Here is a 26,630-nt window from a genome sequence, read left to right as displayed (position 1 = left end):
ATTTCAGTGTAATTAACATAGAAGTAGTACTGTCTGTGAGAGAATTGCATTGGAATATCTGAAGCAGCATTTTATGTCTTTTTAATATGCACTTGGCTAGATGCCTGGATGATGCATTTAGCATAGCTTTGTGTTCTAACTGAAACTATGTTGATTGACATTGCTTCTTTTTTAACATGGTCACACAATTTAGTTCCTACCTGGGCATTTCTAACATACATCCAGCTACTGTGCTCTGCATCTTTCTTTTATCTGAATAACTGAAATGAGCTAACACTAATTGTATTATCTTACTCTTTTTTTTTAAGCATGAGAATGGTTAAAACACCCTCTGGCATTTAGGTGCTGTTTCCAAAGTCTCTTCTTTAGCATATGTTTTTACAGCTAAATGCTAACTAAAGGAAGCCACATTCAACAGTAGAATTAACTGAATTTCCGGGGTTTCTACAGCTATCTGAAAGCTTAAGTACCTAATACAGTGAAAGGATTGTGACTAAATGTGTATGATTACCTGTCTGCTTAGAACTTTGTGGTAACTGACAGGAATTAATTGTGAAGGTTTTTGACATGGTCAGTTCCTGCTCTTTAAAACATGTTTTCGAAAAACTTTCTAATCTTTCAAATTTTTGTAAATTCAGCATGACTGCCCCATGTGTGTTCTTAAACATTACTGCTTGCTGCTGTGCTGGAAATAAATTGTATTCCTGTTGATTCAAGCTCATTTCCTTATTTTGTTCAGGCAAGCATTTTTGATACCATCCAGTCCAAACTGAAAATAAGCTGATGTTTTGGCATTTGATGGATTTTCTTTTTACTTTCCTTTCCATGTTTGTTATTCAAATTGACAGTACTAGTGCATTCACGCTGAAGTGTTCACAATAGTACGAAGGACAATGTCCATTGCACATTGTCCACAATGTGAAACAGATTTAAAAATTGTGGAAAAACATTCTATTAATGTTGCAAAGTGGAGGAAGGGGATGAGTCATATGTGAATGGTGAATACAGCCAAAATACATTAAAACAAAACCAAAGTCAACTAATTGTAGAGTACCAATTAATGTGTGCATTGTTTATTGGAATAAACAACAAACACATGCAGAGCTAATTTGTTTCTTTTGAAAGTGGAAACTACTTATTGTTATTCCATTTCTCATACAGACAACTGGGACTTGACTTAGTTCCAAGAAAAGAATACGCTATGGTGGATCCTGAAGATATCAGCATTACAGAGCTCTACAGGCTGGTATGTGAATGTAATATTTGGTACTTTCACTATCAAATTACATACTGATAGTTTGATGGCAGCTCTTTTCTATTTAACCAAATTGGCATTTCATAATGTAATAAATTTTACTATAAGGAAAGAAATTTTTTTGAACAGCTGTGTCATCTCCACATCGGTATGAGATGCTTGGATTTGATATCAAATTTGTGTGTGCACACATACTTAGCTTAAATGTTATTTGGTAAAAGTTTTGTTTTCTAAGTTTTGTTTTCTGATGTACCATTTAAGATTGTGACTGTTAATGTGAATTTAATTATCCATAAAAGCTTATGAGATTCTTTATCATTAGAGCTTTACCTGGCCCAAGAGCCTGTCTAGATAAGCTTTGTGGAAATATAATAATATTTTCATGGTATAATACTGTCACAATTAATCATACTGCGCTCTTGGCCCTTTCTAATATATTAATGTAAATAGTAGTTAAATTGCATAAGAAAGCTTCCCTTTGGGTATAAAAGCCCATCTTGATTTACTAAAACCAGCACTGATATTTCTTATTCTGATTAAATCTCCAGCGAGGTCTAAGAAATCTTGCCAATTCATTTATGTGGGCTTTGGCTCATATTTAAGTACTGCAGCTGTTACAGATACAGAGTTCTGAGCCTTATGTGCTTAAGACTAAGCTTGTATTTAAACTGAATTTTATTTATGATAACTTTCATATTTAAATATAACCTCCCCAAAACCATCATCGCTACAATTATTTGTGGATCTGAAATAATTATATATTTGTTTTATAATTTTTAACTACTTGTACTGGTAACTTGTAATGTCAAGCCTAATAGTAAATTCTTCATGCTCCTTTGAGTAATTTCAAAGTCATATGTAATATTATGGAATCCTGTTGAAGCACTAGATGAAATACACTGAGGAACCATTAATCCTAAGAGGAAATGTACAGAGGAAAAATACGAAGGAAACATACAGAGTAATGGAACTCATGGAGTATACTTTGAAAAATAAAAAAGGGGAAAAAACATAACCTCAGTGTGAAGGCTATGTAGCTTAGAAAAATTGCTGTTTAAAATTATTTTTGTTAAAACGTAAGAGAGGGATAGTACAACTTAATATTGTCCTTCTTGTAATGGGTGACTAAAATGCAGAAAGTATAAACTGTGAAGTCAAATCAAGACAATTTATTAGCTTTTATAAAGCAGTTTGCTGGAGATCATAAAATGTGGGTATGATTGCTTTTTCCCATTTTTAAAATACTGGTATTTAGTCTTCTGCAAAAGCATTTTTTTATGTGTTTGAATGCTGGAATATCTAGATCATTAACTGTTTAAACCAGCTAAGAAATACTATGTTGTTACAGCACAAAGCTTAAAATGGCTTCACATTTTCAGAGTAGAAAAAAACGACTTTTAGAGATTACTGTTTTTCTCCTAGAAATAACAGTGATGCAGTGTAACACTGGGAAAATAAATTCTCTGTGTTTTCCTTCTCAGATGCAAAAGAAAAAAAAGAAAAATACAAGTTAATATTGAATTTAAAAAGAATAATTTGGATTAAGAAAGTAGTTCTACATTACATATTTTACCTCTTTTTGTTTTGAGAATTTTATAATTGACTCAAATTGGTCACTGTTTTTGTGGCATTTTTAGATGGAACATCGCCATCGAAAAAAAGACACACCAGTACCAGCCAGCAGCCACCATCTTTTTGTTCAGATGAAGAGTTTAATGTGCTCCAATCTGGGAGAGGAACTGGAAGTAATCTTTTCACTCTTTGATAGTAAAGAAAATCGACCCATCAGGTACCGTGTGATTTCTATTTAAATACTGATTTTGCATAAGTTTAACAATAAATACTGTATCTTTTGATCCAGGTAACAAATTCCACATTTAGAAACAAGGGGAAGATATTTTTGTTTCACAAGAATCTTTTGCTTCCTTCTGAAATTCAGTTGTTATGTCTAATGGTTTGTAGTGTCATTTAAGTTTTAAAAAAAATGTATAATCTCTGTCTTGTTTACTTATTTCACCTTCCAGTTGTTTTTTGTATAGAAACATATATACATGTACAGAATGGTCATTTTTCAGTATCTCTAGTTTCATCTCTCCTAATCAGTGCACATTCAAAACTTTGAACTTTTGCTTTTTCCGTAATATTTATAAGATGAATTCTCCTCGGTACATGAGGCTGGAGGACTGCCCTTAGTTAGTGAATTAAGCATATTTTTTATAAAAGGAGCCTTTAGTTCTATGAGAAGGTGCTTGTTCTTCAGTTAAAATCAATCTGTCCTAGAGTTTAAATTCTATGAGAGACCTGATAAACTTTGATTTTTAAAATATTCAGTAGTTATTTCTATTTTCAGAATCCTGGCTGAGAGAGAAAATATGGGAGTGATTGGTAGAGAAACACTGTGCACTTAATAAATATGAGCACAGAAGGAGAGTAAAGTTAGTGCAAGAGCCCAGTAAGTTCCGTTTGAGGAATATGCCAGGAAATCTGAACCATTAAATGGCTGTGCAGTGGTGATGGGTGTGGTGGGTTGATCCTGGCCTCCAGCCAGCCACAACCACCCTGTCACTCCCCTCCTCAGCTGGGCAGGGGACAGAAGATAGAACAAAAGGCTCATGGGTCAAGATAAGGACAGGGAGAGATCACTCACCAATTACTGTCACAGATAAAACAGACTTGACATGGGGAAAATTAATTTCTTGCCAATCATATCATAGTAGGATGATGAGAAATAAACCCCAAACTTAAAACATCCTCCTCCCCACTTCTCCCTTCTTGCTGTGTTCAACTTCATTTCTGATTTTCTCTCCTTCATTCACCCTGGCAGTACAGGGGACTGGAAATGGGGGCTGTGGTCACTTGATGTCACATTTTCTCTGCCACTCCCTCCTCCTCCTCCCAGGGAGGACTCCTCACACTCTTCCTCTGCTCCAGCCTGGGGTCCCTCCCACTGGAGACAGTTTTCCATGAACTTCTCTGGCTTGAGTCCTTTCCACAGCTGTTGTCTTAAATACGGCAATAGGAATTTGGGGAACTCTGTGGAAGTTGGGCTGAATTTGATAAAATTATGTCTGTGCTTTGCAGTGCAGGCAAAATAACTAACTAGTACTTTGAAGGAAGGGTATACTCAGTACATTAATTTTTACTGTTAGTGCAATCATCTATACACAGTGTTACAGTTTTAGCTGTTAACTACTGACATTTCATTCTGGCCTGCACTTCAGACAGTAGTCACCTAAATACAGTTCCTGTCATTTCTGAGAATTAAATGTGCATCAGGACACGTTGTTTGTGTTCACTCCAATGAATGCCACAGCGGGTGATAGATTTAGGAGAGAGCTGCAGACTTTGGCAGAAAACAATTTGGGGTGATATGGATTGCTGAAAACAAGGTTAAGGCAGTGGTGGTGGTGTGAAAGCAAATGGATTTGTTTTCATGTTACATGAAAGCACAAATTCTAGAGCTGTTTCTCACGTGCTTGCTGTGATGTGACCTTTAGTTATTGATTCCTGACTCCAGTGTCTGTTTTCAGCTGCTGTGAACTTCCTCATCCCATTACTGGCAAACCTTGAAGAAATGTGTTGTTACAAATCCAAACTGCCTTCTAGGGCACAGGGGGAATGACAGGATAAGCCCTTAGGAGTGGAATCTATAGGGAAATGCATTCTGAATTTGCTCTTAAATATTTGCAAAGGATTTAGGGTAGTTGGATCAAAAATAAGTGATAAATATATATGTACAGATTTACTGTTTTTCACTATGTGTTGACTTTTTTTAGTTTAAATAGAACAGATATGTTGTGGTAGGCAATATATATGTTTAAGGAATATTCTCCCAGTTTAACATATACATTGGTGCTCTCATTGTGGGACATTTTTAGGTTAGCACCTATGAAAATAAATAAAGAGATTGAAACTAAAGCCATAAAATCTTTTAACAGTTATTATGGTTTTGATAATGTGTCTTAGTATTCCTTTTGAACACTAAGTTTTGACTAGATCATCATTAGATGATCTTTAAGGTGTGTTGCCACCCAAACCATTCTATGATTCTATGAATAAAAGAAAAATTATGTATATTTCTAGCTAGACTATTCTCAATTAAGTGATTTGCCATCCTGGCAGCATGTATAAATGCTCATAATTTTTCCAACATGTACTAAGAGTTAGAGAGTAGGTTTTTTGTGAGATGTGAAAAACTGATTTTGAAATGCATTAGTGACTTTCCCACAGCAGAAATCTGGTATCAGATAATGACAGAAAAAATCAGTGATGCTTCGAGTTTTTTATTTTCATATTTTCCAGCTAAAGATTTCTCTGGATTGGTCGGGGTTGTTATGCCTTGCTTACACCAAACTTAGTGAGATTAGCACCCACTTTGGGCAATAGGAATGATTTTCTATCAACTTCGCTAAGCTAGAGGTAAATACTCTTTTGGGATCACTTTCCATTTGTTTCTGACAGTATGGGATTGTATTTTGCTCCAGACTTTTTTTTTTTGTTGCTGGAAATTGCTATTAAAAATAACTGTTTCTAAATGTGTTGGTATCCACAATAATGGCAGTTCTGTTGTACTAAGTTAGGGGTAATAATAAAATACAGGTTTATCTATGACTTTATTACTGCTGTTAATAAACAATAATAATAAATATTATTTTGCAGACTGTTTTCTGTATTGAAATAATTATCTAATGTGTCTTCACACTCTAAAAGGCTTTTATTGATCATGAATATTCTATTTGTATGGAAGCAAGAAAACTCAGTATTTAAGTCAAGTAGTTAAATCTGAGTGAAGACATGCTTCTGCTTAATAAGACTATGGTTGCAAGTAATTCCTTTTCTACTTAAATGGTGCATGCTAATTTCACTTGATATATATGCATATGTATATAGCCATATTTTCTGGCTAAACTAGCTGCTAGGAATCATTTTTGCTATCGCTTAAATTAACAATAAACAGCCGAATTCAGCCCCTGATGATTCCTACAGTTTTCCCTGGTGTGTTTTTGTATCATCTTCCATTTGTCTCCCCTTCCTTCTGCTTTGCAGTTTCCTTTCCTGGAACGGTAATAGCCCCTAGTGGGGGTAGAGCAAGTTGTGAATGGCACTGCTTTAACACTGTACAGCCATATGGCTTGCCCCAGTAAAATTCTTTGGTTTATGCACTGTTACATCTTCTAACCTTCTATTACTCTTCCTCTTTTATTTCTGTTAAGGTCACAAGCCCAGTTTGTGTATTCCTTGGGTATTTTTGGTTTTTTAAGAAAGTAAAAAGCTATCATGATGACACCTAAATTTTAAGGCTAATTTCACTAGCATAGAATCCTAAAGGAAGCATTTTAGCATGTGCAGTTGTAGAGAGGTACTGTTACTGAAGTTGGAAAATGAAGGAGGTCCACGGTCACATCTCTTGAGATTTGTTTGTCTTTTAGTTCAGTTCTATTTTTCTGGCTACTGCTGAACTTTTACGGCTACTTAGAGTTGTTCCTAAAGTATATGAGCTCAAACATACTCTGTCTGGATCTGTTAAGAGTCCAGACGGTACTTCATGTTGTTGAAGAAATGCTTTTATAAAATCTGTTCTGGAATCTGGCATGCTGCACAAATGTTTGAGAAAAGCAAAATCGAAGGACTTACCAGTTTAGTACAGAGCCTTGAAGATCTGTTTTTGTATCATCTAATTTTGTTGTAAGCAAATCAACAGTTTGAAAGTCTAAGACTGCTGTCTACTTATGCAAGTAGTGCCAGCCAGTAGGAGTGGATCTGTAGAGCAGCAGTTCATGCTAGACCCAATGTTAACGTCTGCAAATGTTTTAAGGATTTTACCATGGACTAAATCTGTGGTTGCGTGGACTGAGTAGCAGCAGCATATGTTCTAGTTTGGATTCATGCGGAAGAAAGCCAGTTCACTAGCTAGACTGCCCTGGCTTGTGAATCAAAATGTGGAGATGATCAGAAGATTGTCTTCAAAAGCACCTAATTCTATTTAGCTTGATCACGGAGATCGTAAAATAGTGTACGTAAGATGGATATTACAGGATCATAGTTTGAATGGGGGAAAGTTCTGTAAAACAGAGTAACCCAGCTGTACTTTGAGAGTTAACTGTTGCTACTACAATCACACTGTGAAAGCAATTTCAGAGTTCAAAGGGATTATTGGCACCTCAGTGCAATTGATTTAATGTGAGAAACACTTACTAACTTTAGGTAAGAGATAGACCATTGTTACAGCTCCAAAGGAAAACTGGAAATGTGTTTGCAACATTTCAGCACAATGCAACAATCCTGTGTTCTGATGTTCTTTATTAGTTGGTTTATAAACCAGTTGTAGCGTGTGGTCATTTGTGAGATTTGTGAAGTTTTAAAAGTTTTTCTATTCCTTGGAATATGAAAGTGAATATATAGAATCCCAGAATTTAGAGTACTGAAGAGTTTGAGTGTGGTGATGATTGTTGGCTTTGGGGATTTATTTTTCTCTTACCCAAATAGAAGTTAATGAAACAAACTTTTCTTTCAGCAGTTGGATCACACTTAAAAAGCCAATAATATGTACTTGAAGGGGTTACACAGTTAAAAGTTTTGTAGTGCCAGATTTTCAGACAAATAAAGGACGTCTGATGAGAGTCTGTGCTTTCCATTCACATGTACTAGTATCAGTTACCCAATACAGCAGTTTTTTGCAGCAGTGATGACCTTAGTATAGCCAGAGGGCCCATTTACACTGGAGCTCGAAGAACACCAATCATTTAATCAAAAAGATATTGATTTTTTTTTATCAGATCCTGGAAAGATCTCACTTATTAGCTTTTAATAGAATCAGTTTAACAAGTGGCAAGGGACAAAGTAACAGCTTAGCTGTTTTCTGGACAATGTGCATTATTCACTGAGGCTGTGTTAATTTTATTTCTTGCTATAAGAATATTCTGCTGCTATTTAAAAAAAAAAAAAAAAAGCAGTCAAAAAACCCAAAGAAGTATTTACCAGATGTTTGTGTTCAAAACATCAAGTTATCCCCATGTCCTCTGCAATTCTTACCTTTCCACTGTAGATCCCATAAAACTGTATTAATATATGTAGCACATTACCATCTAGAGATACTGTGTGGGTTTTTTTAAGAGAATTCTGAAAACACCAGCAACACTGGGTAGTGTATTATGAAAAAGGGAATGGAAGGTGTTAAGGCTGCTGCCTACATTTGTTTTGTTCAGACTGTGACCCCTGTTGCTGGCATTGATGATTATGCATAAGAATGCTGCATCATCTCCTGCTCAGAGTCCCATTCGCTTTGCTGACCTTTACATTTATGTAGAGTTTGTGCCTCTGTCTTATGCCAACATACTGCTGTAGAAATTCTTAAATCTGTAATATGACCCATAGTTCTTGTAGCATTGTCTTTTCTAAACCATTTTCTTTTTTTCCAATAGCAGTACTGTTAATGGGAAAATTTAAAGGCAGCACTTCAGTAATATGGAACATGTTAAGACTTTCTTTCATTGATATACACTTTGTGCCTGTGTCAATGTGATATGAACGTCTTATCAGAAATGATTGATGCCTCTGGCCCCATCCATGTGAGGAGCGGAGATAAGTTGGCATGCTAATCCTCCTTTTTCTATCACCTTGAACAACCTTGTTTGTAATTATCATATTGCCCTCAAATGAGAAGAGATTCTTAAACAGCACAAAGAGGAATAGGCTGTTTATCCAAGGCTAGTGAAAGCAAACTGCTTTTTTTTTTGTGAGCTTTTGATTATATCCTTAATGATTGTGTAAACTCCAGACCATACCAAAGAATAAGATTACCCTTCCTTTGTTGTACTTTCAACATCACCTTTTAGTGACATCCACATCATCAATCTTTTTATCCCTTTCTTATTTCAGTTTTGTTATTCGTGTAATTCAGTGAAATCACTCACCAAAAACTAAAATCCACATTTAATTAGTCAAAATACTCACTACTTGATGTTCTAATTTTTAAATTTTTGGAAAAACCTATTTTCATTCTCTCTTTAAGGAACAAATACTCCCTTCCCCCTCTATTCTACAATAATCTTAAAAGGATTTTGTTATAGAAGAGAATGTTTAAAGACATATTTTGCAACCTCCATCAGCATCTTCAAACCTGAGAACTGCTCATCTCAAAGAACATGACTTTTAGTCATCACTAACTAAAGTTTGTGCAACTGACTATTACAGTAAGAACAGCAAAGAAGGGCTTGGATACCTCTTGAATCAAGCTAATAATACATTTTCTCTACCCTGAAGGCTCACTACTGACAACCCAAGATGTCTTTCTTCAAAGATATCCCTATGGTCTGTCTTGAGCAGGAGCTCAAATATTCAATATTATTTTGAGCTCAGCAGTGGGTTACACTTGACTTTCAGTATCTAGTTTACTTGGAATCAGTACTCCAGACATCAGCACTCTAAATGCAGGAGACTCAAATAAATTCCTTGTTGCTTCTAAGTCATGTTGAACACTAGACCACAAGGGAGATGGAGATTATATTTGTGAAGCTGTAGGGTGTGTACTCAGTGCAAGGCTACAGAAGTTGATAAAAAGGTACAGTTGAAGAACCTTGACACTGGCTCAAGAAAAATATGTCACATGCTGTTGTGAGGGATAGTTCATTAATTATAGTCCTTTGGGACTTCTGGGCAAGTAGAGAAGTGACAGGATGTTGCATCATGGCAGTTACTAACTTTCAGAGGTGGAAGATGGAAAAGACTGTGTAAAGAACCGTATTTCCATAGAGACCCAAATCACCTGGCTGTCTATCTGGGCTACCTGCATGTGGTACTTACACATAATCAGAAAATCATGGAATGGTTGAGGCCGAAAGGAAAGTCCAGAAGTCATCTGGTCTAACCACTCTAGAGCTTGTTTCCCAGAATCATGTCCAGATGGCTCTTAAGTATCTCCAAGGACTGAGATTTCACAACCTCCCTGGGCAACCTGTGCCAGTGCTCAGATACCATCCGTTAGAAAAGAATTTGTTCCCTGATGCTTAGTGGGAACCTCCCATGCTTCAGTTTATGTCCATTGTCTCACTGGGAGCAACTGAAAATCGCTTGACTGTCCTCTTTGCACCCTCCCCTCAGATATATTTCAATTTATTAATAAGATCCCCTCTGAGCTTTCTCTTCTCAAGCTAAACAGTCCCAGCTGTCACAGCATTCTATCCAGTCCCTTAATTGTGTCCAGTTGTGGTATAACCAGTGCTGAGTAGAGAGGAAAAGGCTCACTTCCCTCATCCTGCTGGTAGTACTTTATTTAATGCACTCCAGGATATCATTGGCCTCCTGTACTGCAAGGGCACATTTCTGGTTCATGTTTGACTTGGTGTCCACCAGGACTCCCAGGTCTGCAATGTGTGAGTCTATTATTACTTTCCATCTTCTTTTCAGACTCTTGCTTCTTTATTTTATTATAGCATCAGAGATGAGAAAAAATTAGGTTTGGAAAATGACTGTGAGGACACTTTAAACCCAGATTTGGAAATAACTGTAGATGGTGCAATGTATCTCAAATACAGAAGCTGGAGAGAGAGGGAGAAATAATTTTTATATATGAGCATACTCGCATGCACATTAGTTGATATTAAGATTTTCTGCTTCTGCATATGGTTTCTTTTTCTATATCTGATTGTTTGATATTTAAGTTTTGTGTTTGAATGTCATGGAAATTCAGAGGCTCTATTAATAAATAACCCTGCATAAAGACAGAGGTTTGTTTCTAACGTTATCTATGAGAATTAGTATGATTCTGGGGGGAAAAAAAGTGGATGTTGTATTTTTGAGTTGTTGAGGAATGTGTTTTAACTGTGCCTCAGGTGTAATTACCTGGTACTAATAGCACAGAATTTCTGGGAGGAGTGAGCAGTGACTAGAGGCAGAGTTCAGACTGGACTTTGGTGTACTTTTTCAGCAACGTGAATTATTTATATAAGGAGCACAATCCAGGTGCTCCTTAAAATTTTTAATCTATCATTAGGTGATAGACTACTCTACCTTTTCCCCTTAAAATACTGTTTTTAGTGTGTTTAACCTTCACTTTGTTAATACTGTTCCTTGGAAATCATTGCTCAGATTTCTCTGCATTATCCATGGATGCTTTTTGTCTTGAAGTACTCTTGGATCTTGACTTTCTGCATGCAAATGTGCCTGATAGGCAGGGTGGGGATTTAAGCTAGAGGAACTAGCAGCATTACTGGTAAAGGGAACAACCCATGGGAACCAGAAGCAATGAATTAGCTTAGGGCTACTTTTCTGTTACAGTATTTCCACAAAAGCATAATTGCACTTTTAGTGGATCACAGCATAGGGTAGTTCAGTGTTGTTTTCAATTTCTTGTGCCTTGTTCACAAAAATATCTTTCACAATATTAAAACTGTGCTAAAGCGAATTACACAGAATCAGTGCATATACGTATATATGTGTGTGTGTATATATATAAAAATATATATATATATATATGTGCCTCATAGATGCAGCAGAGATAAAACATCTTGGTTCTTCTGCCTAGCAGACTCTTAAAGGAGTCCTCCATTCTACTTTAGTCACTTACTGCTCTGGTTTGTCACTCCTTAGAAGCAAAATAAAACAAAACCAGCCTAGTTTTATTTACTTCTGCTTATTCAAGAGTTAGTCCTAATTTTAGCAGGAAGGTTGAAACACCTCAAAGAAAACATAAAGGTCACTTTGACAAGAGAGCAGCCACTACTCTTGTACCAATCTTCTATGCATTTGCAATAAAAATACGTCTTTAGATGGCTAACTTGGTCTGTACATTTCTGAATATGATTGCTATTTTTTTTAAATTATATCATCCTATATATTGATATATGTATACATATACACAATATATAATCAGGCTTAATTATTTCCTTACTGGCTCTAGAATATGGTAATTTGCCCATTCTTGTGGATAAGAATGTATTAGTGTGACTGTAATTGGGCTTACAAAAAGCAGCTTAAAAGAGAAGCCTGAAGCTCCAGAAACTTGTTCAAAAGTTTTCCTTCAGAAAAAGTGCATCATTTTTTCCAGTTACTCATTGTGAGCAGAAAAATTCCTATGTGCAGGAATATAGTCAGGGCATATATAGGCAGTTAGCCTTGGCAGGAGTAGCATAGTCATTAAAGTCTTTCTGCTTGGATCCTAGATGTGGAGATGTTTTGTAGTAGGAATTCTCAGTGCAGTTTAGCAAAAAGATCGTTTCTTTGTTCCAGTCAGACTGGAAAAGTGATGTGCCTCAATTGAATTCTGCTGTTTTGCTTGAGACTACTGTCTTGAACTGGCTGCTGTGGAGTTCCTCCAGAGGCGAGAACACTGAAGCACTGGCCCAGTCAGTCAGTGTGCCCTGTTTAGTACATTGTCATTTGTTGTTTTACATAGCAAAACAGTTGCTCACTATAGCTATTTTACTGACCCATAAAATAATCAACATTCCATAAGCAAACACAGGAACTTGAGCCTCTTAGGTATTCCATGGGTATTCAAGCTTACTTTTGTCTTTTTATTCTTCCCCTAAGTCTGACTTCACATTTTGACCTGAAATCTGTTTTGGATTTAGAAACTCTTCACAGGAACATGCCAGGACCAATAAGAAATTTCAAAAGCAGTGGGTTGGTATCTTAGAGATATTTCTACAGATCTATCCTTTTTTTCCTTTTTGCCTATTAATATTTTAAATTTTTTTAGACTTCAGATACCAGACAATCATGGAATGGATTTGGTTAGAAGGGTACCAAAAAGATCATCTAGTTCCACCCTCCCTGCCATGGGCAGGGATACCAATATCAGTAGCAAATATATATTTCATTTCTCTCTCACAATTAAGTAATTCTACTCATAGCTCAGTTTTACATACTCATCAACAACAATAGTATAAGCAGATGGGATTCATGCAAGAGTGGTGGCAAGAAGGTGCATGAAAGGAATGTTTGACACAACTGTATCCTCCTGCCAAATGTTTTGGCTTTGTGGTAGTTTCTGTAAGAAGATCTTTTCTACAGATTAAGATTAACCTTCATTGCCAGGTATCTTGGTTTAGGACAATTTAAAGGGGTGCACACTCCAAAATGAGTTTCCTCTCCTTAGTTTCAACCAATCCCTTTCCACCAATAAGGAAGAAATGTGAGTAGGTATCAGTGAAAAAAATAATAGTTTACTTAACAAGCAGAACAGCAACAGGCAAAAAAATGAAAGTAAATAATCACTAGATACGGAATTGCTAAAAGTCAGGAACATTGGGGGAATGAAGAGATTACCCAAACTGGCAGGGTACCACCCCCTCCTAAGATGGCGGCCCCCACTGCTGACCGCGTAGGGAGACAAAGGGAAAATGGCGTCTGACGCTTCCCGAGATGGTGCCCACCACAGGGATACAATAACATTTTGTGTTACCCACGACACCAGGGGATCAAAACACTTTGTCCTGGTTTGTAAGAGGTTCTAGCTGTTTTAGTAACGCTTCTGTTTTGTGCTGGTTTTGGCTGGAGTTCATTTTTCTTTTACAGTAGCTGGTAGGGGGCTGTGTTTCGGGTTGGTTCTGAGGACAGTGCTGGGCATACAGGGATGTTTTAGCTATTACTAAGCAGAGCTTACACAGGGTTAAGTCCTTTTCTGCTTCTCACCCCATCCTGCCAGTGAGGAGGCTGGGGGTGTATGAGGAGTTGGGAGGGGACACAACTGGGACAGCTGACCCCAACTGACCACAGGGATATCCCACACCATAAGACATCATGCTCAGCATATGGAGCTGGGGAAAAATAAAAAAGGAAGGGGGTTGGAGTAATGGTAGTTGTCTTCCTCACCCACTGTTACCTCTCATGGAGCCCTGTTTTCCTGGTAATGGCTGGACACCTGCCTCCCCATGGGAAGTGATGAATGAATTCCTTGTTTGCTTTGCTTGTGTGTGTGGCTTCTGCTTTATCTGTTTAACTACCTTTATATTAACCCACAAGTTTTTCTGACTTTTACCCTTCCAATTCTCTCCCCCACCCCACTGCGGGGGAGTGAGCTGGTAGCTGAGCTACCAGCTGGGGTTAAACCACAGCCCTTTTACAAATCATTCATTTTATCTGACTTTTTTGCAATGCTGTGTAATTTGTTGTTGTTAATGAGACAGTTTTGATAAATTGCTCTTTAAATACTGTCTATTCTTGAATTGCAAGAGAATTAACATTTTTCTTCAGGCTAGTACGAGTATTTTTTGAGGAGTTGGTGTTTCAGCAATCATCTTTGCTTTGGCCTGATGGCCTTGACTGTCCTATTCAGCCTTTGTATGGGAGCTGCTGCGTGTGACTTTACAACAAGTTACTTTTGTGAGTAAGTAGAATGAAGTAGATATGGTAGGAATAAATTCCTTAAAAAAAAAGCCACAAGTGTAGTCTAGCAAGCAAATGCTTCTGAGACGGTTTGGTGTTATATTTTATAGGTAGACAGAGTCTGATTTTAATAATATATTTCATAAGCCCTCCCAGAACTGAGGGTGTGTTAGAAATTAGTTGTATTTCTTGATGTAGCTCAGTTCCTCTCAGGAAGAGCCATGTTCAGTGAAACAAATCCACTTTCCCATCCACTGTTTAAAGATTCTTTCTCAAATATCTTCTACTTGCTGTAGTTGGACTAAGGGTGCTAGCTTATATAGATCTTGTATCTGGGCTTGTGTAGTTAGACACATTTTTAAAGAAGACAAACCATCCCAAGCCAGAGGAGCCTGTGGTATTGATTATGTCGCTCATATGCATTAACAAATAACCCTCTTTCTGATTCTGTTGTAAAACTTGAACACTGACAGGAGATATAGCTGTTTTTAAATGTGATGATGAAAACACTGGAAAAGGTGACCTGTCGTAGCTGGTGGAGCTTAAACGATTAGCTACATTCAGAAATGAATGCAGTGTTGGAATTGTGGGCCAGCCATGACATGTATGTACCAGATTTAGGTAACCATGAGATGTATTGAGCACCAGTGGTGTCTGTATGTGTATATATATCTCTGTATGTTTATATATAGTTGGTTTACAGATCATCTCACTAAGAACATGTTGCAGTCACACTGGCTACCAGCGAAAGGCATGTTAGGATTGACATAAAATACAGACTTGCTGCTTGGAAACCTCCAAATGGCATTGAATACATAGGAAGCCAGGTGGTGTTGGAGGAAGGGGAATTTTCTTAAATGCTGTTGTTTCCCTTGACTTTAACAATTCCTCCTGCTCTCTTCAGGTTTAATTTCCATATTTGGGGGAAAATACTGCAAATCTGGTTGTATCCATGCTGTTACCTTAGTCAGTGACTAGGATAATAATCAAAACTGTAATTCAGCTTAAAGGGTATGTAGGTCTGTGCACTGGTAATGCTGTGATGCAAAAATGTTTATCTGTGGTGGCAGACTAAGATCACTGAAGGCTCCAGCTTCTGGTATATGTTTTTTCTTCAGTTTTAAGTACCTGCTGATAGATTCCTAAAAACAGTATTCTGTTTTTAAACTGTCATCTTCCTCTGGCTCCTGGTACGTCATGAAAAATAATTTAAAATTATTGTTTTCTCACTCTTTTAAGAAATGTGTGATGCCATCTTTCAGTTAAAATACAGCTGCAAATATCTAAAATAATGTTGGGTGTGTTCATAAAAACTGTAGTAATAAAAACAAATTTCTCAATGCTGTCTTCAGTTAATAAAGGGTAAAAGAGGATGAGAGCAGGAGCTTGATTTAGCTATATAAGTCTGTTTTACTTTTCCTCCAGTCTCCTTTTCTGCTTTCTCTTTTTCTTGTTAACTGTGCATCTAGCCAAGGAAAATTGGGCTCCACTGCATAAATCTAGGAACATTCTTTGAACGTTTTTTTTCTTCTTCTTCCCTCATGTTGTCACCATGGGACTAGGGGACAGAAAGATAAGCTTCAATGTACCATCATAAGATTGTTTTATTTATTTTTGTTAGTATTTTTGCTTTGATTTTTATCTGAGATTGGCTGACATCTTATCTTTATAGTACTCATTCTTCCTTTTCTGTCCCCCTTTGCTTATTGCCTGTATTTTACAGTTAGAAATTTGGGAATGGTTTTTTAAGTACATAAAAGATGAAATACTGGGGCTGACTTGCTTGGGATCAGCTGGTACTGCTAAGTCATGTTGCCACATTTATCACTGTTATTTGCTGATTAAGGATATACTTTAGGCTTTATGATCTTTCAGTAACTTATGATATGTTGTACAATATTCCTCTGTATTTCACCACTAAGTATGAGGGTAACATTTTATGCCTGATCTGGGTTTTATGAAACTGTAAATGAAGTAAATTCAAATTGAAGTTCCTAATGAGCATCCATTAACAGTGTTCTGGAATGTAATAAACTTGAGGTGGTGAATTATGTGGCAGAATTCTCTCATTGCCCCTCATTATTTACTTTGGAAATCACTGTAAACTATTTTCAACTAGAGAGCATTTATAAAGATGTCTGAAAGTGGAGCTGTACTGAGAGCTATGACTGATGTCATAGTTTTGCCACAAGAATATGCCATGTGGTATAAATCTGGCTGGATTTTTTTTTTCAGTAGTGTGTTTATAAATCATACAGCAGGCAATCTGTCTAGACTGGTATCATGTGACTGGTAATATTTTCCTGCTAATACTAAGGAAATAGGGGTCACATATGAAAATAGAACAGTTTTCAGCCGTGTTTCTTTAAAATGCATCTGTTAAGCCTGCAGATTTGGAACACATTGTTACTCTGCTAATACATAAGAAGTTACAGTACAAAAATCCCTTGCTGACCTTCTTATTCTCTCCAGCATTAGATATTTCCTTATTTTCAGTGGGAAGACAGATGAGTTTAAATGTGTACAGCACGTTTAAGTGGTGAGATTGGTGCTCATAAAAAATGTGTTGTAGTCTAAACGAAAATCAAATAATCCTAATATAAAGAAGAGGTATTTCTGTGTTGCTGTGTGCACTTGCTGTATCTATGTATGTGTAGCTGACTGATGAGAAAACTGCTGTGCAGTAAGATACTAGCTCTAGATTTAACCCTCTTGAGATTTTTACTGCTGTTTGAAGCCAAGCTTTCAGATCTTGGGAAGTCTGTCTTTATTTTATGAAGGCTGTTTACTTTCCTTAGCACTTTTTCTAACCTGTTTGTCTCTACCGAAATCCTTTGAAATGGTATATAAATGCCCATGCTCTATGTACGTAGATATAACGTTGCCATTTTTGTCTTGTAATCTTACAAGTCTAACTGCTTGCATTTGCTCCCTGGAAATGTTCAAAGATAACCATTTTTATCTGAGCTGTAACTGGTACTGTCATATGTTTCTAGTGAAAAAAAGGTATCATAAAGCACCAAACAAGGATTAAGTTGGGGGGTTTTTTGTTTGTTTGTTTTCTGGGGTTTTTTTTTAGTGGGGGGTTGGTTGGTTTTTTTTTTTTATTTGTTGGTTTTGGTTTGCTTTTTTTATTGGCACTGGGTCCTCTGCTTCAGTGAAACAAAATTTCAAATTCAAATGAGGGAAGCAGATCTGCATAACCATTACATATTGGTTGCAATCAGTATATTTCTTTGTGGCATCACAAAAGTCTTGGCTTTTAGTTGTGTTGTGAATCATAATCTCATGATCTGTGAGTATAAGTAGAGCTTGAAAATTTCATATTGTAGTGGACAGTGAATAGGAAGCTTTCAAAAGATGTGCCTTTGTGTGGAATGTAAATTTAATTAAATACAGAGTACACTCCCAGTTAAATATATTTCCCAGTTAACAGGTAAACAATGAAGTTTATGAATAGTATTTTTCTTTGAACCAACATATCTAGCACTTGTTTTAAAGGCAAACACATGGTGAAATGTGGTGTGTATATATATGTATGTATTACTTTTAAATTGTACAGACTGAAGATAAAGTGGTGAAATTCAGAATCACCTTTACTGGCCAAATTTTTATTGATGCGTACCTGCATCAAAACTGCAGGCTTCAGTGCACAGAAGCTGTATTAGTGCTGAAACAAAGACTTCTTCATTTGTATTTGATTTGGCATGGTGCCACACATAATGGGCTCCTAAAACTTTATCTACTTTGGCAATATAATTAATAATTCTTGTTCAATGTACAGTAACTTTGTGTGAGACTTATAAACAAAGCTCTGCACTTTTTTTTACTGTATTTTCCAATATTACAAATGAGCTAAATTCTAAATGAAAGGGCATAATTATTTTGAAACCAGTTGTAAATCAACAGCAAAATACGAACTTGTTTCTCTGTAAAAATACACTTACATAAACAGTCTTTAAAACTCAATTTTAATGCTCTCATGGAGACCTAAGCTGCAGAAGTTTGCTGTATCATGAAACATGAATGAGAAAAATAGCATTTTGCTCAGGAAATAACATTTTCATGTACTTTGATGCGTGAGCTTAACTATTGTTCCTTAGGTTCTGCCTTTTAAGGCATCTGATAAAAAAGCTGTACAGCTGAAGATTGCACAAAAGTTTTCAAAGAATCACAGTAAGAAAGTTTTAAGTATTTACAGGTTCGGCCTGGATAGCTGGCACATAGAAACATAAAGCATTCTCCAGACATAGCTCTTAAGAAATGTGCTCCTGCGTGTGACAGTATCCTGGGTTGCGTCAAAAAGAACTTAGCCCGTTACTTACGGGAAGCGATCATCCCTGCTCAGCATTGGTCAGACCATGCCAGTTTTGGGTCCTTCAGTACAAGACCAATATTAATGAGCTGAAGTGAGTTCAGCAGAAGGCCTCACATTCTTTGTGGACAGGAGCTCCTGCCCTGGAACATGAGGTTGAGGCTGTGGGGCTTGTTCAGACTGGAGAAGCAGCAGTTTTGAGGGGAATTAAAATCACAGAATAATCATAGATGCATAGAATGTTTTGGGTCAGAAGGGACTTTTCTAGTTCAGCCCCCATGTGATGAGCTGGGACATCATTGCAGAATCATTAAGGTTGGAAAAGTCCTCCAAGATCATAGAGTCTTGGAGTCTTGCTGGTCAGAGCCCTGCACAATCTGACTGAATATTTCCATGGGTGGGGCATCTATTACCTCGCTGGAAAACCTGTTCCAGTATTTTACCGCTGCCATTGTAGAAAAATTCTTTCTTATTTCTAATCTGAATCAACCCTCTTTTAGTTTATAATCATTACCCCTTGTTCTATGGTAACAGTCCGTGGTAAAAAGTTTGTCCCCATTTACCTACAGAAGATCAATAACATCAACAGTGCATGGTGGGACAATGAGAGACAAGGGATATACAATGAAGCAAGAGAATGTGCATCTGGATGTAAAGAAAAAATTGAGGACAGTCAGACACTGGAATGGGTTTTTCAGAGAGCCTCTGTGGTTTCCATAGCTGAAGGTTTTCATGACCCGCCTGGCTGAAGCTCTCAGCAAGCTCATCTGACCTTACAGCCGACTCTGCTTTGAGCATGAGTTTGGACAGAGAGGCCCTTTGAGGTCCCTTTCCATGTGAATGACTGATTCTGTGAATGATCGATGCAGATTTTCTACAAGGCAAATGCTGGTGCAATAAAGATTTAATTAGTCTCTGTTGAGCTGGATCTTATCCAACATATTCCTAGTGATTTTCCAGCTAGATTTTGAAAAGCTATGCTTGATATAGAGCAGTGGTAAACCATGTTTAGCTTCCGGAACAAGGAGAAGATGTGGATACAGCTGAGAAAAAAACTTGTTGTACTTAGGAAATTTTATTTCTGATTTGACCATTACAGGACATCCAGACTCGTGTCTGGCCAGATGGGGCTGGAGGTGAGAGGGTGAGGGGAAATGTATATAACAGTTACTTGCCTTTCCCATCTTCCACATTTATCATTACAGAAATGTGATTGTTACATTTCTTGTGAGGCCTCTTGTCTTAGAGAAAATTATCCAAAGCATGGAAAATTTGCTTTTTCATCATATTGCTGTACATGAATTCCCAGGTTTGCTTAGAGATTATCCATAAATCCTACTATCTAATGGAAATATTTCAAAAAGTAATTTCTCTTCCAGTGGGGTCTTGTGCCCTCTTCTATTTGGAAATAAGAATTCTCTGCACCTCCCTACTAGCAGTATTGATACTTATATCAGCTGCAGCATTTAACACCTCACTGTCGATTGCAAAACAGGATTTCAAAAATGAAATTTTCCCTGCTGGAACTTTCAAGACTCTTTACAAAACTGCTAAAATCAGTGTACTGTAGTGAGAGTTTTTAATAGAGTTGCGTAAGAAAAATGTCTCCTACAATCATCATCCTACATATGAAAAAGAATATTGGTTGAATACAAGCATGGTGATGTCGACATTTGTTTAGCAAGAATCAATACCAACTTACTACACATCTAATTTTAGTTTTAGGATAAATGGATTTTATTGCTTGTGTTTCTGTGTACTAGGATGTACAATATCATTCTTCCAAATGACAATCAGTCTTCTATTTTGTATTGAGATTTAGTAATTTTGTTAGGTGATTAAGTTAATCACTGCCCTTCACTTGTGTCTCCTTTTTTTTATTGAGACTTTCAGAAAGAAATTGTTTCATTCGTTTGTATCTTGAGGAAGGTTGCATCTGGAAATAAGATCAAAATGAGATCTGCTTTTGCTGTAGTGTTGTTCAACATATCTGTCATATTTGTTTTCTTACAGTGAAAGATTTTTTTTAAGACTGAATAGAAATGGTTTGCCAAAATGTCCAGAAAAGCCTGAAAGACACTGTTCTCTCTTTGTGGTGAGTTCTTCCTAGTCTCAATCTTTTTTTGTGCTAGATGTTGAAAACAGAAGTTGGATTAAATTGTTATTCTGTGGTTGACTCAGAACTGCTCCCTAAGCTTGTACATTGCTATGAACATCAACTCAAAGGGCTGGTTTGAGGGGCTGAAGGGTATGGGTGAAATCCCAACTTGAAAGTTTTCTGGCAGTATGTGGACACTCCTTGGACTTCCACATAGGCGTATGTACTGGTCGTTCTCTCTGCAACAAGGACCAGTTATGTTTCCTCCTTGTACTTTTTACACCCAAACGATTGTTTGTGCAGCACTTGCTGTACTTCCAGAATATTTGGAATTGCACAAATGCATCACTGCTTTTCAAGGCACACAACAAGTCTCTTGTGCCCTCCCACTGATTTTGCTACATTACAGGAAATTCTAACCATGATATTTTAGGACACTCATTTTGAGTGCATGACTGCCAATTTAAAGTGTTGAAGGGATTTGTCAATGCTGTATAAATGAACTCACTGTTCATTTATCACTTTCACTGGCAGCGAAAGCAGTGTGTACAGATCTCTTTAAATGTCGCGTTTTAATCAGGAGTCATAAATAATGAGGTTCTGATCTTGTGCAGGATTTGGGTAGCAGTGAACTCAGGAAGGACATCTATATCACTGTGCACATCATCCGAATAGGTAGGTATAATCTTGTATTTGTTAGACATGTGACAGTAAATAAAAGAAAACTGCTTGGAGCTAGCTTTTGGGTTTTTTATAATAGCTAGACTTCTGAATAAATTTTTGGAAAAGAAAATGCCCAAGTTTTGTTGGAAAAATTGCTTTGGCTTTCTCAGCATTGTTTTATGTTATTTATCAAGTATACTGCTAACTGAGTTTAGAGGCAGTATACTTTGTTACTATCACAAAACAAAATGAAAGTGTCAAATATAAACTGTGCTAAGATGATGGAGTTGTCATTGGGGAGTCCATTCTTGTAATTTCAAGCATCCTTTGAACAAAGAAAAACTTGCCTGGACGTTTAGTGTACCTAATTTGTGTATATATATATATATATATATATATATACCTGATGTATATCTGAAATTGTTCAGATGAATTTTGTCTTCTCCCTGACTGCTTTAGAAAGGGCGAGAGGGAAAAAATGGACAATATTTCATAAAAATTTTAATCTCTGATGCTGCAGACAGATACCAAGTCCTCTAGGAAAAAGTGGAGAAGAAAAGTGTACATACTTATTTTAAGAAGTTATCCTCTGGGCTGTACTGATGTGAAACAATAATCTTTGGGTCTGCTTCTGATATCTTAGATATATTGTTTTCTTTGTAAATTGCTTCTAGTTGCATCAGTACAGTGCTAAATATAACTTTTCTTCCTATTTTTGAAAGACATTTTGGTTTGAAGTATAGTTGCTGTAACTTGTGCTGAGTTCAGAAACAACTTCTTACAAAGTAAGCCTTATTTTACGACTTTGAGAAATAATTTTCCTTGCATTTTTATGATGATTTGATATTTCATCAAAATACAGTGTTTTGTTTTTATTGGCAAGGTTTTAGAAAAGATATGGTAAACTCTGATTGTAAGTACCATTAGAAGAATAAATGTTTTAAAGAATATTAAAGAGTATGATTTTTCCAGTTGTATAATTTTTAAATATATTCACAGTCAAGTTTATACATGAACCACTGAAATATTAAAAAGTTAAAATAACATTCATCTGCTTTATGGTGTGAAAATGAACCATTACTCTACAAGCTGCTGTGATGCATAGGGATATTTGTGGGAGACATTGCCCTGCAGCAGCTGCAGCCATAGGGGTTTTTTTTGTCAGAAATTAAGACTTGGTGGGAAAGATACATAGCTGCTAGTGCACAATTGAATAAAATGGATAGAAAGAGGGCAGTTTCAAATGCCAGGAACACAGCAAGAAGATTGATAAATTGTATTTAAATCAAATAGAAAAGGCCTAGAAAAAACATCTTGTTTCAAATCTCTTTCCCTTGACTGCCTTCTTTCTTTCCTTACCATAAATTGTTCTTCTGCTCTTTGTCATCTTTTCTCCCTGTGTTTCATCTCTTCTTCTTCATTCTTCTGCAACTGGTCAGTTATCTCCTTGCTTTCCAGTTGCCTATAAGGAAACAGCATTTGATTACTAAATTGTAATGGCTCAATCACAACACCTCTCACATAAATGATGGGTAGCAACAGGCACAGTAAAATAATTCTTACGAGACTGTGAATGTTGAACACTGTCATGTCTGAGCTCTAAATTTAATTTGATAGTGTCATGAGGTTTCTATGACTGGGTATTACAAAGTGGGTGTTTGTTGAGTGGGGGTCATGAGAGGATGAGGAGAAGCTCTGGTCTGAGACCTTTCAAGATCACCACATATTGAGTGGGCTTGCTGTACCATTTGTTATCTGAGTGTAGTATAAAGATGGATCAGGTTCCCAACGAGAGTATACTTGGCATTGTCTGAGCTGGATTGCTTGCTGCCTCCCTTCTGTGGTTTGGAGAGCAGTTCCATGGATTATGCATCAAATATGTGTTTTGTTTGGCAGGACGAATGGGAGCTGGAGAAAAGAAAAATGCCTGCAATGTACAATATAGACGGCCCTTTGGCTGTGCAGTTCTCAGTATTGCAGATTTGCTGGCAGGAGATTCAAAGGATGACCTCGTCTTAAAAGTCTACATGTAAGAAATGGTTTTTTTCTTAATTTTTGAAAGTACCTTAGAGTCATTTTGCATCAGAATCAGTGGGGTTAAGTGCAGTGTGAGTAAATAGCTCTACCTCCTTTCTGTTCCAAAAATGCACAGTAGCTGGTTTTTTTGGTTTTTTGGGTTTTTTTTATCATAGTGTGGAAATTTTGGCTAGTTCTACAGGTGTGTTTATAAAGTGGGATGATATTAAAGATAAAGGCTGCATCTTTTTAGGTATTGGTGTATGTTTTGGCATTTTTAACATTATTCTGGAACTCTCTTATTATGGTAACATAAAGCGCTTTTAGGACTTATTTAAGTGCCTTGTGCTGCCTAGGCATCTTGTGGAAGTACTTTGTAACTACAGAAAAAAAGCAGGCAGAGTATCTTTTTGTGAAATGAAGCAACTATATAATGGGAATAACAAAAATATAAAAGGCAGTTAGTGCTGGAGAATGAAAAATCAAAAGTAGATTTAAAAATGAATGCTTGATTAAATAGTGTATTTTGGCTGATAGCAATTGGAAGAAAGTTCAATTTTCTAGTAGCAACTCAATGTATGTAATTTCCTGCTGATCTTGGACATTACAGTAGGAACTGTTTCGTGGATTGGTCTATTCTAACTACCTATACCTGGGACACACCATGTGTACGAGAAAGTTCTGCCCCTCCTAGGGATAGCACTCAAATCTTGAAGTCATGGATGTCTTTCCTCTGTTTCCATCTGTCTTGAGTTAGAACTGCTGAAATCAGTGCTGCAGAAAAACAGTTTAATGTAACAGTGGACAGGTGGGCTGGCTCTTACTTAGACTCCCAGAACAATTTAAGTCACGTAAGTGTTCACTATTGGTTAACAAATTGTTAGGTTTGTCTGCCTATTATATTTTGGTTTTTTTAAAATTTTACCTGTTTGTTTTAAAATAACAAAAACAATGGAAGAAGAATTATCACTAGAAACCAGATTTAATGCTAAGGCTAACTCAAGTCTAAACTTTTGAAAAGTGATCATTAGAACATTTTCCTCATGGAAAACCAGGTATTTTCTAAATGTATACTGAAATGTACTTTGCTCTTTCACTGACTACCTCCTGCAGATCACAAACTTTTAAAGTAAGTTTGAAGTGTATAGCACAGATTCTTCTGTCTGCTAAGACCAGCTCTGGGTCCTGTGTCTCCTTTCGAGCGTCACAAGATAGGTTTCTGTGTGGGTTAGCCCTGAAGGATAGATCTATACAGAAATGAACTTGGTCATGGCTGAGTTCCTCAGCATAATTGTTCCTATCTTTCTCCCATCCTTTGCCACACGAAGCAGGTATTTCATGGTGCCTTTCTCAAATGGTAAGGGCACTCTTTCCATTGAGACAGGCAGTTTCATGGGGCTTTAGCTCCTATTGTGTTATTTGTTTCATGAGCTAAAGAGGATTTATTTAGGGATATGTTGTGAAGTTGGTCTGATAAACTTGTGTTCCCATTTCAGAATTAAAAAAGTTATCATTTTTCTAGGTGCAACACAGAGAGTGACTGGTATCAGATCCATGAAAATATCATTAAAAAGCTGAATGCGCGTTACAACTTGACAGGCTCCAATGCAGGTGAGTAATTTGCCACCTTTCTGTTTGCATTCTTAGGGGTTTCTTAGTTTGCAAATGAAGTAGCTCTATTTTAGAAGGACTAACATCTATGGAAGAAACATTTTTGCGCATAGAGAAAAATAGTCAGATGAAAATGTACAATGCTGCTGTTCATGTGCACATTTAAAAATAAAAAGTCACTGAACTTTCATCAAGGAACTATTTAATGTAAACTTTTATTCTGAGGAGTTTGCTGGAGTTCAGTTCTGGAGCTGATCAAATTATTGATCTGTATTGCTTGACATTTCTGCTTCACATTTTCATCAGGAATATAAAATTTGCCATTGACATTACTGTCGTGTTTTAGGAACGGTATTCCCCAATTTAGTACTCACACTAAAAAGAAAACCACAAGCCACTCTTCTCCCCCCGCAGGTGGGATATACAGAAAGGCAGAGATCCTGGGATGACAACTTACTGTAAAGAGCAATGAGATAAGAAAAAGAAACAGCAGCAACATTAATAACAAAAGTGTACAAAAGAGGGTGATTCACATGCAAAATGTGAATGGGCAACAGTCATCAATGGTGGATGAGTTTGCCCCTCCCTCCAGGCTTTTTCTTGACCTGAAGCCACACCACTCCTTCCTGGAAGCCAGAGTTCCTTGGTTCCACAGCATCGATGATGTAGCTGGTATAGAATAGCAACCTAGACACGCCCACAGGGCTCCAGGCTTCACTCCCTCGTGGCTGAGGCCAGAACAAGTATATATTAAACTTCAGAAAAAAATGAATGTGCAGTCTGCATTCTTACTGGTAGCTTTGAATTCCAGCTGAGCAAGATGCAGAGTTGTAATTTAAGAACTTGCCAGTAGTCCTCCGCAGTCAGCTGTATGTTACTGGAACTGTCACTGAAATAAATTTGTGTGTGAGACTTAAGGAAACAAAGCACAACTGAGCTTTGTTATTATGAGATGGTGGTTTGACTCACAGAAGATGTTGAATTTGCATTTTTTGTTTTCTTTTTTAATATCAACTTGCTAACTTTTTCTGAATTCTGTAATTCAAAGATGGAGTCAAACTTGAAATGAAACCTGAAATGGAGGCTTATGAGTCTATTGTCCCTATATTCAAATGTTGGTTTTCCCTGTGAAATGTTGATTAGTTGAAATATGACTATAGAAAAATCTCATTTTGAAGGTTCCAGTATATTGTATTTGTAATGGCTTTCATGTAGTAGGCCTCATGCTTCTTTACCTAACTATATATTGCAGGCTTCTTTAACTTGATTTCAAGCATAATGTTTATTTTGAAAATGTATGTTTAACAATCTTTAGTGGACAACCAAGAAGCACATAAAACCTCATG

The 26,630-nt window shown here is 36.8% G+C and overlaps 1 protein-coding gene across 5 annotated transcripts in view; it reads left to right on the top strand.

Moving 5' to 3' along the window:
- DOCK4 (dedicator of cytokinesis 4) overlaps positions 1–26,630 on the top strand; it is a 233,550-nt gene that overhangs the window by 90,539 nt on the left and 116,381 nt on the right. For all 5 annotated transcript variants that reach the window (XM_042018041.1, XM_042018044.1, XM_042018042.1 and 2 more), the window contains 6 exons: positions 1,162–1,246; positions 2,893–3,044; positions 20,910–20,991; positions 21,609–21,669; positions 23,554–23,686; positions 25,196–25,284. In XM_042018041.1, the coding sequence (XP_041873975.1) occupies positions 1,162–1,246; positions 2,893–3,044; positions 20,910–20,991; positions 21,609–21,669; positions 23,554–23,686; positions 25,196–25,284 (602 nt within the window). The remainder of the gene's footprint in view (positions 1–1,161; positions 1,247–2,892; positions 3,045–20,909; positions 20,992–21,608; positions 21,670–23,553; positions 23,687–25,195; positions 25,285–26,630) is intronic.

The sequence above is a fragment of the Corvus kubaryi genome, unplaced genomic scaffold, assembly GCF_017639235.1.
Source record: "Corvus kubaryi isolate FWS band 111438036 unplaced genomic scaffold, C.kubaryi_AGA036_p1.0 137, whole genome shotgun sequence".
NCBI classification, from domain to species: Eukaryota; Metazoa; Chordata; class Aves; order Passeriformes; family Corvidae; genus Corvus; species Corvus kubaryi.
This window is presented reverse-complemented; position numbering and strand designations above follow the sequence as displayed.